At 44.4% G+C, this 13,567-nt stretch overlaps 1 protein-coding gene across 2 annotated transcripts in view; it reads right to left on the reverse strand.

The window, feature by feature from the left end:
- The window catches only part of MAML2 (mastermind like transcriptional coactivator 2), a 349,256-nt gene that overhangs the window by 99,584 nt on the left and 236,105 nt on the right, over nucleotides 1-13,567 (reverse strand). For both annotated transcript variants that reach the window (XM_040489689.1, XM_040489688.1), the window contains exon 2: nucleotides 11,422-12,942. In XM_040489689.1, the coding sequence (XP_040345623.1) occupies nucleotides 11,422-12,942 (1,521 nt within the window). The remainder of the gene's footprint in view (nucleotides 1-11,421; nucleotides 12,943-13,567) is intronic.

Below are 13,567 nucleotides of genomic sequence, written 5' to 3' on the forward strand. Positions count from 1 at the left end.
CTTAGTTGCCTGGAAACTTAAAGTTAAATGAAAGCTCAGTTTTGGAATTCAACCATTCCGAGTGTCTACTAACATTTAGTTTGGACTGTTTTAGTGGATTCATTTCTGATGGTCCTTAGTTTGAAAAGGAAAGCAAGCTGACATTTGTGAATTGTGTACAAGGTACAGGCCCTGTATTTGTTGTAAGTCTCATGGGTTATTTCATGGAATTTTTTCAACAATCCTGCAAAATAGGCATTGTCAGAATTATTGTACAGATAAAGCAGCTCAGTTCTGGGAATTCAAGTCATTTGACCAAGGCCATACGATCATTAAGGTGCTTACATTTTTGGAAGTAAGTGATGCATAAATTCTCAATAATGTACATTTTGTATTCAGATTGATGTCAGAAATTATTTGACCCTATTTCTTTTCCTTTGATTTCAAACCCATACAAACTGTACACACACACACACACACACACACACACACACACACACACATATCAGAGCTTCTTTCCCTACCTTCCTTTGCTCTCCCCTCCTCTCTTCCTGTTTCTGTGTCCTTATGTTGGAACTTTCTCTCAGGTGCTCTCTTAGCCCTTGGAAGTACAAAGATAAATTGTATACAGACTCTGGCCTCAAGGAGCTTGCAGTTTAGTGTCGTGGTTGACTTATAAATTTAATTACGATTCAAGGTAGAAAGCAGTGAATGTAATGAGAGATACAAAATACTCTGTGACTTCAGGGGAGGAAAAAAGAAATTCTATGGTCCCAACCCTCTAGGAATTCTCATTTCACCAGACCAAACAGATACCAAAACAAAATGCTAATACAATATAAGAATGGTACTGAAAGTGTTGCCACTATGTTGTGCACACGAGAGGAGGAAAAAACAAACTTTGCTTGTTTCACAGCTCGAGGAGGGGCGATTACAGCAACATAGGCAGTGAGGGCACAGGCTGGGATTGTGAGATACCTTGGAACTGTCAAAGCAGGTGGGCAGGATGCCACAGCCAAGGGGGAAAAGGTCATCGTTGGGCAAAAGACATTCACAGAAAGGAGAGCTGGTCCTGTGAAGTAGAGGCCTGGGGAGTGACTAGATCTGGAGTGAGGGCACATTCCAGGGAGAAGGCTGGAAGTGGCTGGAACCACTCGCCTTGATCCTGAGGAGCATGGAACAAGGCAGAATTTCTTAGACACACTGTCCAGCCTGTTACTAGGAGGGACAAGGGAATTGGAAAGAGGGAGATTGAAGGAGTTTTGCAATAACTCGAGCACAGAGGCAGCAGCAGAGGTGGTGTTGAGGAAGAGGCGAGGACTGTCACCAGTGTCATCTGTAGAGGTACCTTGGAGGGTGGGCCCAAGGGAGAGAGAGGAATTCTACTGACTGCAGAGGTTCAGAGCCTGGTCATTGAGCAAATGAGATTCAGAGGGGTAGGAGCACTGATGGAAAGTTATTTCCTTTTTTAACTTTTTAAAAAAACCAATGTAGGGCTCGAACTCATAAACCATGAGATCATGACCTGAGCTGAAGTTGGACACTTAGCTGACTGAGCCACCCGGGTGCCCCAGAAAGTTATTTTTGAAGGATACTAGGGATATAGGGGTGACGGAGAGAATGGGAGAGGACAGCTGAACGTGCAGAGACATTCTGAGGTTGGCAAAGGGTGAAGCTGCTGGGGCCCACACTGCGTGCACATTCCAGATCCAAAACGTCCCTGGCATATAGACATTGTGAAGATCTCCTTGCCCTTGGCTCCACAGTGTGTCCTCTGTACTGTAACTACACTGAGTTTTCCAAATGTGATTCTTTAACATTCAACGTGTTTGAATTACGCAACTACCTCCCGTAGGTGCAAGTTATGCCTCTGTTTAAAGATGACACATACAAGAGGAATTTCTAAACTCTTTACCATGGTTTGTATGTCTTCTGATGATCTGGCCCCTGTTTACCAGTCTCATCTCTCTCCTCTCCTGACTGTATACCCTACAGTCCAGCCCTGCTGAGCCGCCTGACCTCTTCCAAAAGAGCTTGGCCTCTGTCTCTGAATATCACATGATAACTTCTGTCACAAATCTTATAACACTACAGAATCTCATTTCTGTCCATTACCTATGGGTAGGGATTGTGTTTTGGTCGCTGCTGGTAAACTGTTAATGTCCCACACATGTTTTGTAACAGAAAAGAATCATTTGGAATATCGTGGATAAAATTCTCTTAGTTGACTCTTACCCCTGTGATTCCAGGCTCCAACAAGAGAGCCTCTGCAGAATCCCCTTCCAGAGGTCTAACCCATGGGGATCCAGGAGAGTGCCTTCTCTGGCTTGCATTACCGAAAACTAGTGCTCTCGGTGCAGGTCTATGGGCAAATGGTGTTTTAAAGGCAGGCTTGTCATGGAGGAAGGTGGAAGTGGCAGCTCCCATTCCTTCCTCCTCAGGAGGAGAGGGTGATGTGTTGGCATCCTTAAATCCCCAGAACAGAAGAAGGGATGGCGAGGAAGGTCAATGGTGAAGTTCATCTGTTCATTGCTCAACAAATATGTTTTGGGTGTCTCCCACAAAGTAGCCATGATAGGGGTTGGAGTACAATGGTGAACAAGATGGACACAATCGCTGCCCTCAAGTAGCTTGCAGTCTAGTTGAGGAATACACACAAGAACAAAAGTATAGGAGGCTGATACCTGCTAAAAGAGAGAAAGTACCAGAGAGCGGCTACCAGAGAGTACAGGATGGGAGCTAACCCAGATTGGGAGACCAGGGAAACCTTTTGGAGGAGATGTCTTAGCTGAGTCTGAGAAAGTGTAGGGTTAGGTTAGCCGGGCCGAGTAGAGCAGAAGAATGTTCCAAACATTCTTCTCCAGTTCCACAACATATCTGGAGACCTGAGGGTGAGGGAAAGCATAGTACTTTTCAGGAACTGGAGGACATATTTTATGGTGGGAGCCAGAGTGCAGAGTGTGTATGAGTGTGGCAGGTAAATACAAGTGAATGGGTAGGTGGGAGTCAAGGAATAAAACAGCTGGAAAAGGAAACCAGTAAATCTTGGCAGGATCTGGGTCACGTAGGGCTTTATAAGCTACATGAGGATTTGGATTTTATTCTGAGAAAATGAAGATCATCTACAGGGCTCAGGCAGGTGACAAACATGATCACATTCCTATTTTATTTTAATTCTTTGTTTAAATGTTTATTTGTTTGGGGGTGGGGAGGGGCAGCACGTGAGAGAGAATCCCAAGCAGGCTCTGCACCGTCAGTGCAGAGCCCCAGGCGGGGCCTGATCTCACAAACCTCAAGATCATGACCTGAGCCGAAATCAAGAGTCAGACGCTTAACTGACTGAGCCCCCCAGGCACCTGATCACAATCCTGTTGTAGAATGCTCACTCCACTTGCATGTTGGCAAGACAGGAAGGTGGCAGAGGCCAGTTTTTTCGGCACTTGAAGTGAGAAGGGACAATGGTTACAGGCTGTTCAGGATATGTTTTGCTCATGGGTAATTCATTCCTTTGTGCCAGAGGCCTGTGGGACACAGAGATGGGCCTGCCAGATCATTAGCCTCATGGCCCTCCCCAACACAGATCCTTTTCCAGGAAAAGTCTCTTCATCCTTGTGGCCAGTACTGGCTCCAGTGGCTAAATGCCCTCTCCTCCCCCCAATTCCCACTTACGGCTTGCCATAGAACAGGTCTCAAGGAGATCAGAGGAAAGAGACGAGTTCCAAACCGATCTGTAGGGAAAGGGCAAGAGAGGAGAGGATACAGCCAAGGGGACGGGAATGGGACAAAGACCCCTAGACACAGAGCAGAGATGTGAGCCCAAGACCAGAGCATGAGGCCCACACACTCATGCGTGCACCCACACAGACCTGTGGAGTACCAAGGAGAAGGGCCAAAAAAGCTCCCTGTTTATGAAGTTCATGTTTCCTAAAGGTGGAGCTGAACTTAAGCTCCTGTGAAAAGCAAACTGTGGAAAATGCCAGTGATTCAGGGTGGAGGGAATTAGCAGTAGAAAAAAAGGGAAACAGGTCAACCACCCCCATGCTTTCATCCTCAGGGAACTTGAAGCTTGATTTTGCAGGATGCATAGGAAAGTAGTCATTGGCTTCCCTCTATTATGCTCTACTCAATTTATTGCTTGGAGAATAAAGTGCCATTTTATTGTTCAGATTCATTGCATGAAATGCAAATATGCAGCCAGAGTTCTCTAATTAGTATCCAGAGCGCTGCCTGGGCTCTGTGTGTGTACGTTTGGTCTTCCCCGCTTAAAACACAATGTGAAAGGGTAAGATGATTCACTCACATTACATCTCTCTGATCCTAGTAGTCTAAACATTTGTGCAGTCTTTTGTTTCAAACCAAGAACTCTTTATAAAAAACACCTCCTGAATATCAAGTTCTGTGCGTGACTTTAATTAATCATTAATGTGAAAATTTACTGATTAGTGCACTGGCTAAATGGGTTGTTGCTTCTTTTCAATTTCACAAAAAGAAATCATCCCCCGCCCCCCAATCACACACGCACACCAAACTGATAACAACTGACATCTGATTAGAAAAGGCAAAACTAATTAGAATGGGTGCAAAGGGGATTGTTTGAGTCACCTACGTTAATGCACATTATAGTTAAATATCTGTCAGATTTTCCATTAACCCTCTTGCATTTCCATTTCTAGGATCAAATCTATTTCTTAACCTCATACCCCCTGTTCCCCTAGTTGGAAAGTTGGTATTCAACAGGCTGAATTACACACTAATGCTTTAAATGCACATCTCTTATTGATGGATGCAACACGCTGACAAAGACCTTGGAGTGAGAATAATAGAAGTCATTCCCCTAAGTGTGGATTTAAACCCTATGCATTATGATTCCAAGGCTAACATGCTCTTCTTGTTATTGTGTTTATTTCCTTATTGAGGGATACAGGAATTAATTGTCGCTTTACACCAATTCACTCTATTGTGCTCTGAGCTATTACATATTAGGATGACAAAATAAAATAGAAATGAAAGTGAAATATCCAGCAAATAGAGCTCTACTCTGTAAAAGGTTAAAACAACACATTCAAAGTTGAACGTGTAGACTCAGGGGAAAGGCTCATATGATTTGGGCTTAGTTATTAACACACAAGAGAGGATTATAGTATATGCACCCAATAAGAATCCACTAAGTATTAGCGGCAGGTGTCTCTTTCAAATCATAAGCCCATTGAGGGGAGGGACCATGCCTTTCTGATCTTGCAAAGAGGGCTCTTTGCATCACTTAATCTTTTAATCTCCAATTCCTGGCACATTGTAGGTGCTTAATAAACTGTAATCATATGAATGCATACATGAGTTATGGTTTTACCCTATTGTTAAACTCTAACGGTGACCCCGGACAATTCCTAAATCTTGCTGGATCGTGTTAAAGAACGAGAAAGTGAGTGAACTTTTTTATCATTGAAAAAAGCTAACCAAACTCTTCAACTTTTTCCTTTAAAAACTGAGTCACATACCACTCCCCTGGGTATTTTCCATTTTTATCTGGGATCAGAGACACCACGAAGCCCAACAGCAAATCAACCTAGCCCAGATGCAAGAATATGATGAAAACAGCTCAGTTTGAAAACACTCTCTGATCATTCAATTTTTTAAAAACTTTTCTTTTTAATTTTATTTTTTCCCCTTACCATATCATGCCTTCTTCTTTGCTCTGAGTAGTGGCATCAGTGTCCAGAACTGTGCCTGGCCTAGAGGAAGCACTCAACACATATTTTTTGAATGAATGAAGAAAAACTATTGGTCGAGTTCAGAATGGGGCAGTACTCAATTTAGCTGGAGATCTTTAGTTTATGGCTCTTGGTAAGGCAGACCAGGAAACACAGAGAGCTGCGGATTCAGATAAGTGAATTTGTTTGGAGATCCTTCCCTGCATCAGAATTGCCTTACATTTTCCCTGAGGTGGAAATGAATGGGGTATGTAGACAGTCATGAAATTTCAAACAGACATCATGAGAAAAAGGCCCTGTGAGCCTACCTAGTTCCTTAACGTACGCAGCACAGTAGTTATTAATGCTGGGCTTAGAATCAGACCAGTTACAAACTGTAGTCCTAAGTTATTTAAACCTCATTGAGCCTCCATGCTCTCGCCTGTAAAAAAAAGAGGCTGAGAACATCTACCACTTGGGTTATTTGTATGCGGCACAGAATTGGTACTAATGTCGGAGACAACAAACCAGCTAACAGAAACTAATGAAACACATGCAAAATCCCTCCTGCGAATCTTGCCAATCAAGATTCTTCCGTACAAATAACAGGAGCACACGTGTCTGGGAATTCACTCGGCATCCTAGCTTTTGCACTAGTTTTGGGGAATATTAAAAACAAAGTTTTATTTTTCTTTTCAACTTGCAAGATTCGATGATAAACTATCAAAGACAAGATGAAAATGCAAACATAATGTTTGGTCTGCCATGGACGATCCTCAGAACGCCTGTGCCAGCCCTCGTCCCTCTTGCCAGCACAGCCCAGCCAAAGTGAGTCACGATGCAAATCACCAAATTGTCAAGGGTCATTTGCAACAATCACCTCGCATCTCTTGGGGCTCTATCCCAACTTCACTCTAGATTTCATGCCGTTTGTACTTGACCCATGACCACAGATTTGATTCCACCTTGTGGCCTCACTCCTGGATTCTGAGTATATGGACTGATTTTGTGTCCCAGCTTGTTTAGGACATTGGGGTAGGCTTATATTTAACCCTTCACACTCCTGACTTCTTTTAACCTGGTTCTAGCCCCTAAACCCAAACCTTGGCACTAGCCTACCTAGCTGATCCTTTCCCCAACCTGTAGCCCCCAGCAAAGAGGTGGTTTGGAAGTTATATTGTTGCAGAACATCGAATTCATAATTATTTTCCCATTAGAAAAGGCATTCCCAGCTGATTCAAGGTTCCATCTCTTCTCTGGCACTCTCACTGGGCAATTACAAGGATTTGTCAGTAGATGAGAGGTACAGTGATTCCTTCACCTTCAACTGGGTGCTCATCTTTAAGATCAGATATATACAAAATTACCTTAAGAAGAAGAGAGAACATTAGACTTGTCTGATTTATGCCAAGGGTTGACATGTAGAGTAGTGAAGGATAAACTTGGCTAGGTAGAGAGCGTGGGGTGACATTCTTAATATATGATTGAGGAGCTTGGCTTTAAACTAAGGAGGAAATGTACAAATTTATGTTTCGGTCATAACAAACCATCCATTCACTGGCTGCATTCCCTCTCAGAATTTTTAGAGATGGGATAATTCTAGACCAAATATAGAACTCACTTGAGTTTCATGGATCTAATGTTAGAAAAAAATTACACTTTTAAGTGTCTGATTATACAGCTCTGAAAAAGATCACTTTTTGGTTCAAAAGGTTAGAGCTTTTGGATTAAACTCTCATGAGCCCTAGTGAACCAATAACTCTTTCACACCTTAAACAAGTATTCAGTGACTTGAAGATAAATCAGAACTGCATGCATTCTATCCTTCTCCTGCCCTCTCCCATAACCTTCAAATCAGAAAGGGAAGGAAATTATAGCCAGGGGGTGTTTCCATTTGCCAAGCCCCAAACATCAGCAGGACAGAGTCACTGAAGACATTTTGTGAAATACCAAATACCATTTGTTCTCTCAGGCTCCAGAGAAGGGATTACTTGAAACCACCCAGGCATGGCACAATAAAGAGGTCTCCAACAATTCAATTATGTCACATCCATGTCCTAGACACCATTCACATCTAGGAGAACAGAGATGGGTATCCAGTAAAGAGAGAGGGGCACAGCCTGCCCCCAATTTGTTCCTTGCCTGAACGTGTAGATCTGTCTGGGTGCAGAGCTCCAAAGTGTGAAGAGAAGGCCATCTTTGCACACTCCACTGGGTAAATTACAAGCAACTGTTCGACAAATTCAATCCACCATCCTGCAGCAGAAAGCCCAGATTTCCACCATTTCCAAGGCTAAAGGGCTCCAATTAGCAAATCCCATAGTAAATCTTCCTATGTTTGACATAAAGTGAGTATGACAAGCAGAAAAAATTCATGACCAGTGCTTTCATTTAAGATGCTCTAGTTGATAAACTTGAGAATTGCTTAATTCCCAATCTCTCCCCTCCTATAACTTAGGTCCTGAGTAACAGAGAGTTTGCTAATCTGAAATGAGAACACATATTTGTACTGTCTGCTATAAATGGTGGGGTTAAAACTATGCTGCCTGAGCTGAGAATAATTGGCAACATACTAGATGAGACAATAAGAATTAGAAAAACCTTCAAAACATGCTCATCCAAATGAAAGTTGCTTCTCAAAATTATCATCTTGGGAAGAACTCATTTTTCATTTTTGTCTTCAGAAAAAGTTCGCAAACCAAACTTTAAATCCAGTCCTATCCTATTAGTTATTTCTTGGTTTTGACCCAAAGCAGCTTTACCCATCTCGACTGTTTTCAAAGATCACCCTGGCAAGGATGAATATTATTGCACTGCTAATAATCCACTCAATGTGCTAAAAGCTCTGAAGACAATCACCAGAGGGAAAAAAACCGGTAACTGTATTAAACAATAGCACCCTTATTAGCATAAGTCCAGCCTCCCAAAGGCGAATGCTTTTAAAAGGGCAACACGTATTTGACTATGGAGCTCTGGTACACTTGCTTACAACTCAGGCACAGGATTTCTGAATCCTCCCTCTTAGAACTGTTGACCAGGAAGAGACAATTTGATTCAATCTACAAAGTTAGGATAAAGCTGTAAATAGGTAGCCACGGCCAGCCTGTATGGAAGGGTCTTTAGCTTGAAATGGTGCTTCCATTTTTACCATATGTGGCGCATTCACTGGAAAAAGTTAATTATTATCTAAGGCATTGAAAGATGTTTGCTGATTTGGCCATTAGAACCCACTGGTGTGCTTGGGTCCTGGAAGCTTGGGTGAGGACCAAGAGGTCATGAATGTGGTAGACAGTTGATATGAGCAATGGAGCCAGAAGCAGGACCAAGGATATTGGAGGTAGCAGGAAGGCTCCCAAAGAAGAGCTGATGGGTCACCAAAGAGGTATGTTTCTTCTTGTAAATTTCCTTTTTTGGTTAGCTCCATAATGTTCAGCCTCAGGAGGGTCAACAGTCATGCAGACATTTTTTTTTTATTCTTTTCTTTAACAGCTTTGAAGGTTGGAGATGAAGAGTTTCTTTCTCCCCAAAGGACTTAATCTACTCTGCAGATTATGTAAAAATGGTTCAATATTATAAGAAATATTATTTCTCAGAATTTCACCTTGACCCTCAAATGGTCATTCATTTCCCAACAAATCCTACCCGTGAGCTGTAGAGCCTAGTGGCTGAAAGTACAGCCTTCAAAGTAGACCATCGGATTCCTGGCTCTGCTACTTTAGAGTAGCAGAGTGTGTGACTTTGGAAAAGTTACTTAACCCCTCTGTGCCTCAATTGCCTCACCTGTAAGATGCAAATAACGGTATTTCCTTCATATAGGTGAAATGAGATACTGTAAGTAAGAGAGACACATGCCATGCCATACAGGGTACATAACAGATACTACCTTTATTAACTATAAATTATTATTTAGCTCCTTCCTTATTATTTCCATTTTTATGATCTGAAGTCTGGGCCTAGGGAGGGTAAATCGCTCCCCACTCCCCATACTGCTGGACAATAAAAGAATCAAGGATATCGCTTCTCGGCCTTTTGGCTAAGATCAAGTGAAGAATCAAGGATAGGTTTCTTTTATTCCTCTAAAACTGTTTATGTTAGAATTTGAGACTTACTCCAGTACATCTCCTACATAAGAGTAATAATACTTGTTAAAAAATATTGATCTCATATGTGGTCCTTTCCATGATTATCACGATTGCCAAAATTATCTCATTTTATTCTAAAAAATCCTAGGATATATTGTTAATCAGCCTCGTTTACAGGCGAGACAATTCAGGCTTAGTGAGGTCCAGTGACTTGCTTGAGGTCACACAGTTAGGGAATGTCAGACTAAGAATCTGAACCCAGATTCGTCTAAACTACAAAGCCTATCCACGCTGTTAGGAAGTAGTTCCACAATACCATTTGTTTATAAATGATCCCCAAATTACCTGCGTTAAGAAGAAACTCTGAAAATATACTCATGAGTCTCCTCAGGTCCGTTCCTCGTCAACTGCAATTAACACCCTCCCCCCCTGCCCGCTGCACCCCACATACACCTCTTAAGTGGCTAAGAGGGCCAAGCTTTACTTGGTGCAGAGCTCTTGGATCCCAGTTGAGCCCAGGGTTCTCCTGGCACATATCTAGGGCAAAGGTGAGCTTGGCTACAGTCTGTGGTGCCTTGTGGTATTCTTTTCTGGGCAGTAGCCATGAAAACTACTCTAGGAATATGACTGGAATTAGGCTCAGTGCTGTCATACTATCCTGACATACTGATTTGACATGGAGCGTGTTGTCTTTGTGCTGGGAAACCAGTGCAGATCTGTCAAATTTCACGCACAAAGCAACATTCAGACTTCCTTCCTTCCAGGAAGAGTTTCCTCTCTCAAGTTCCCTGGGGATCTGAGCTTAGTTACCAATATGTGCTCTGGAGGCACAGAGCTATCTCCTCCTCCTATTCATGTCTGGGGCAGAATAAAACTCCTGCTTTATGTTAATCACAGGATATAAGGTAACCACAGATATTTTTTTCGTTTGTGTAGTGATGACGATTTCATCCTTTACATGTAACGCAGGCATTACCTTCTCCAAAACACTTCCCCTTGCAGGGTAAGACACCCAACCACTGGGCTATCATGTTATTACCCTTTCCATAGTATTAAAATGGTAGTTTTAAGGCCTGTTTCCCTCCACAGAATGTGCTTGCAGACAGGGCCCATACCTTATTTAATGCACCAGCATGGAGTCACAGCTATTATGATGGGTTGGGCATTTATACGTTTCATCAGTTGGTGTGGAATATACTGGCCATTACATATTCTTAACGCCTTGTCTGGGCTTATTTCAATATTCAATATTTTAATACCCGTATAACCACAACAGCCTGCACATGGCAGGTACTCAGGACGATGTTCACGTCGGCTTAGTGACCGATTCACCGACGGGATGAATAAACACTTGGGCGTATCAGAAACTTACTGGCAACTGGACACGTCACTAAAGGCATGAATTATAATGCAACATTCTTAATCAGCAAGAGACTTTGGTCACTGCAGATCCCAATGGCAGTGACTGTTCTACAAGGAAATACTAACTCTTGCCTCCAGATGCCCCAAGCGAGCCAGGCTTCACGAGGCCTTCCTGGGAATCCAACAAGACCACTCCCGTCTTTGTGGTCTTGACTCGTCCCCACACAAATGTAGCGGCAACCAAAGCGTGATGACCCAGCTGAATGGTCTCTGGGTCCTCCGCATTTGGAGTAGCAAACTTACGGCCTTACCTGTCTGTGCTGTTGGGAGACTTGATACCCCAGTCCTGTGATGGGCTGGTTCTGCATTTTCTGAAGCAGGATCTTTTGCTGAAGAGGCAAGGGTGACCTTAGCAAAGGCTGGCTGGACAGAGGCTGGGCAGGCTGGGATGGCGGCGGCTGCGGCTGCGGCTGCGGCTGCGGCTGCGGCTGTGGCTGCGGCTGCGGCTGAGCTGAAATCGAGCTCTGTGGCGGCTGTTGCTGTGGCTGCTGTTGCTGTGGCTGCTGCTGCTGTGGCGGCTGCTGCGGCTGCTGCTGGGTGTAGTGTAGGAGAGAAGGCTTACTCTGGGAAGGCAAAACAGAAGGCATCTGCTGGTTTGCTTGATCTGAGTTAAAATGGAACAAAGGCTTAGTGTTGCCATGACGGGGCTCCACGGCCGTGTGCGGGTTGTTAATAAAACTTCGACTGAGATCCTGAGGCTTTTGCTGCATGAGCACATCCAGGTGCCCGCCCTGGGCCGACGGGCTGGCCTTGTACATGTAGTTAGCCAGCACCTTCGACTGGCTGCTGCCGCCGGCCACCCCAGGCATGGGGGAGCTCTGCGGGCTGAATGGCTGCTGACCGAAAGAAGGGCTGGGGATCTTCTCCTGCCCGAATGGGCCCGGCGATGGCCCGGCGGAAGAGGGCAAGGCTGACCAGCTGGGAGGCTGGTGCTGCTGCATCCGGGCATGCTGCTGACGGTTGGCAGCGATCTGTTTGAGCTGCTGGGCATGGGACACCTCCTGCCAGCTCGGCAGGGCCCGGCTTGCTCCTGAGGCTGTCTGAGGCTGAGCCTGGCTCTGCGGGACAGAAGGGACTGGGGATGAAGTGGAGAGGGCGGAGGTGGCCATGGAGAATGCAGGGCCGGCTGATGGGGGCCTCATCTGAGGAGAGCCCGAAGGACCCTGGGTCAGGCCGGGGGAGTATTCACTTTTGATCACTGTCTTCTCCATGGGCAAGGAGGGTCTGGGAGTGCTCCTCTGGCTTTGCTGACCCAAGTCAATGTTAAATGGGTCATCCTGCTTGATGGTGGCATTGATCATGTTCTCCAGCTCAAGATCGCTCATGGGAGGCACAGATATGTTGGTCAGTTCATTGAACAGTTCCTGCAGCTCTGGATCCATCAACTGCTCTACAGGGTCATCTCCGTACCTATTGGAAAAAATATTCTCCTGGGTCATCTGGCCATCCATGTGCTTACTACATGATACAGTCTCTCCTGGTTCCTTCTTCACTTCCTTCAAGCCCATGTTGAAGATGCCGTTCCCAGGAGAATGTGTATGTGGTGGCAGAGTATTAGTCTTCCGTAGGGGTGCCTGGCTCATGGGCAAGGTCCCTGACATCATCTGATTTTGTCCATTATTTACTTGGAGGCCCCCTTGTCCTGCAGAGAGGTTCTCCCCGACACGGATTCTTTTGATATCAAGGAATGAGTTGTCGACAAAGCCATTGGGCCTCTTGCTGTTGGCAGGAGACAGGTTAACTACTTGTTTTCTTTTCAAGGAACCCTGGAGCTGAAAAACAGAGGGGGAATAAAAAAGAAAAATGTGAGCTATTAATCCAGAAATGCTTTTTAGTCAAAAGAGACATAATATTTAAGTGGGTTCCCCCCCCCCCCCATTTATACACAGGACAAAATCGAAAAGAAAAAGATACAAATGGAGCACAGTCTGGAATATAATGAAACTCACACTGGTGCAGACCAAACAGATTAAACTGTTTCTGGAGGAGCAGGTCAGTTAGTGGTTCAAGATCCCATCGGCTCCCGCGATTGGTACACAGGTCAGTGGATGAAAAATACTTCACACATTGTCAGGAGTTATTGATAATACCCACAACCCGTCACCAAATGGAGTTCTCTGGAGCAGGCCCAAATACTCCACGCGCATGCACACACAACCCCACTCCGCTGCAGAGAACTGGGAGCGAGCACAATTTTGACCAAGATGGGAAACACCAAAGAGTCGAAAGCTAAGACACAGTTTCCAGGTTCTTCTTTTCACAGATTCATCGGTGAAACCCTTCATCACTATTATCCTCCAAGTACGTAATCAGCATAGTTGTTGTATTCAAGCAGGTAGCGTGCCTGCTGTTCTACTATTTTTCTTCCTATAATTCTGCGGCTTTGCATTTAAGCCC

Source organism: Herpailurus yagouaroundi, unplaced genomic scaffold, assembly GCF_014898765.1.
Source record: "Herpailurus yagouaroundi ecotype Mexico unplaced genomic scaffold, PumYag 180, whole genome shotgun sequence".
Lineage (NCBI taxonomy): Eukaryota > Metazoa > Chordata > Mammalia > Carnivora > Felidae > Herpailurus > Herpailurus yagouaroundi.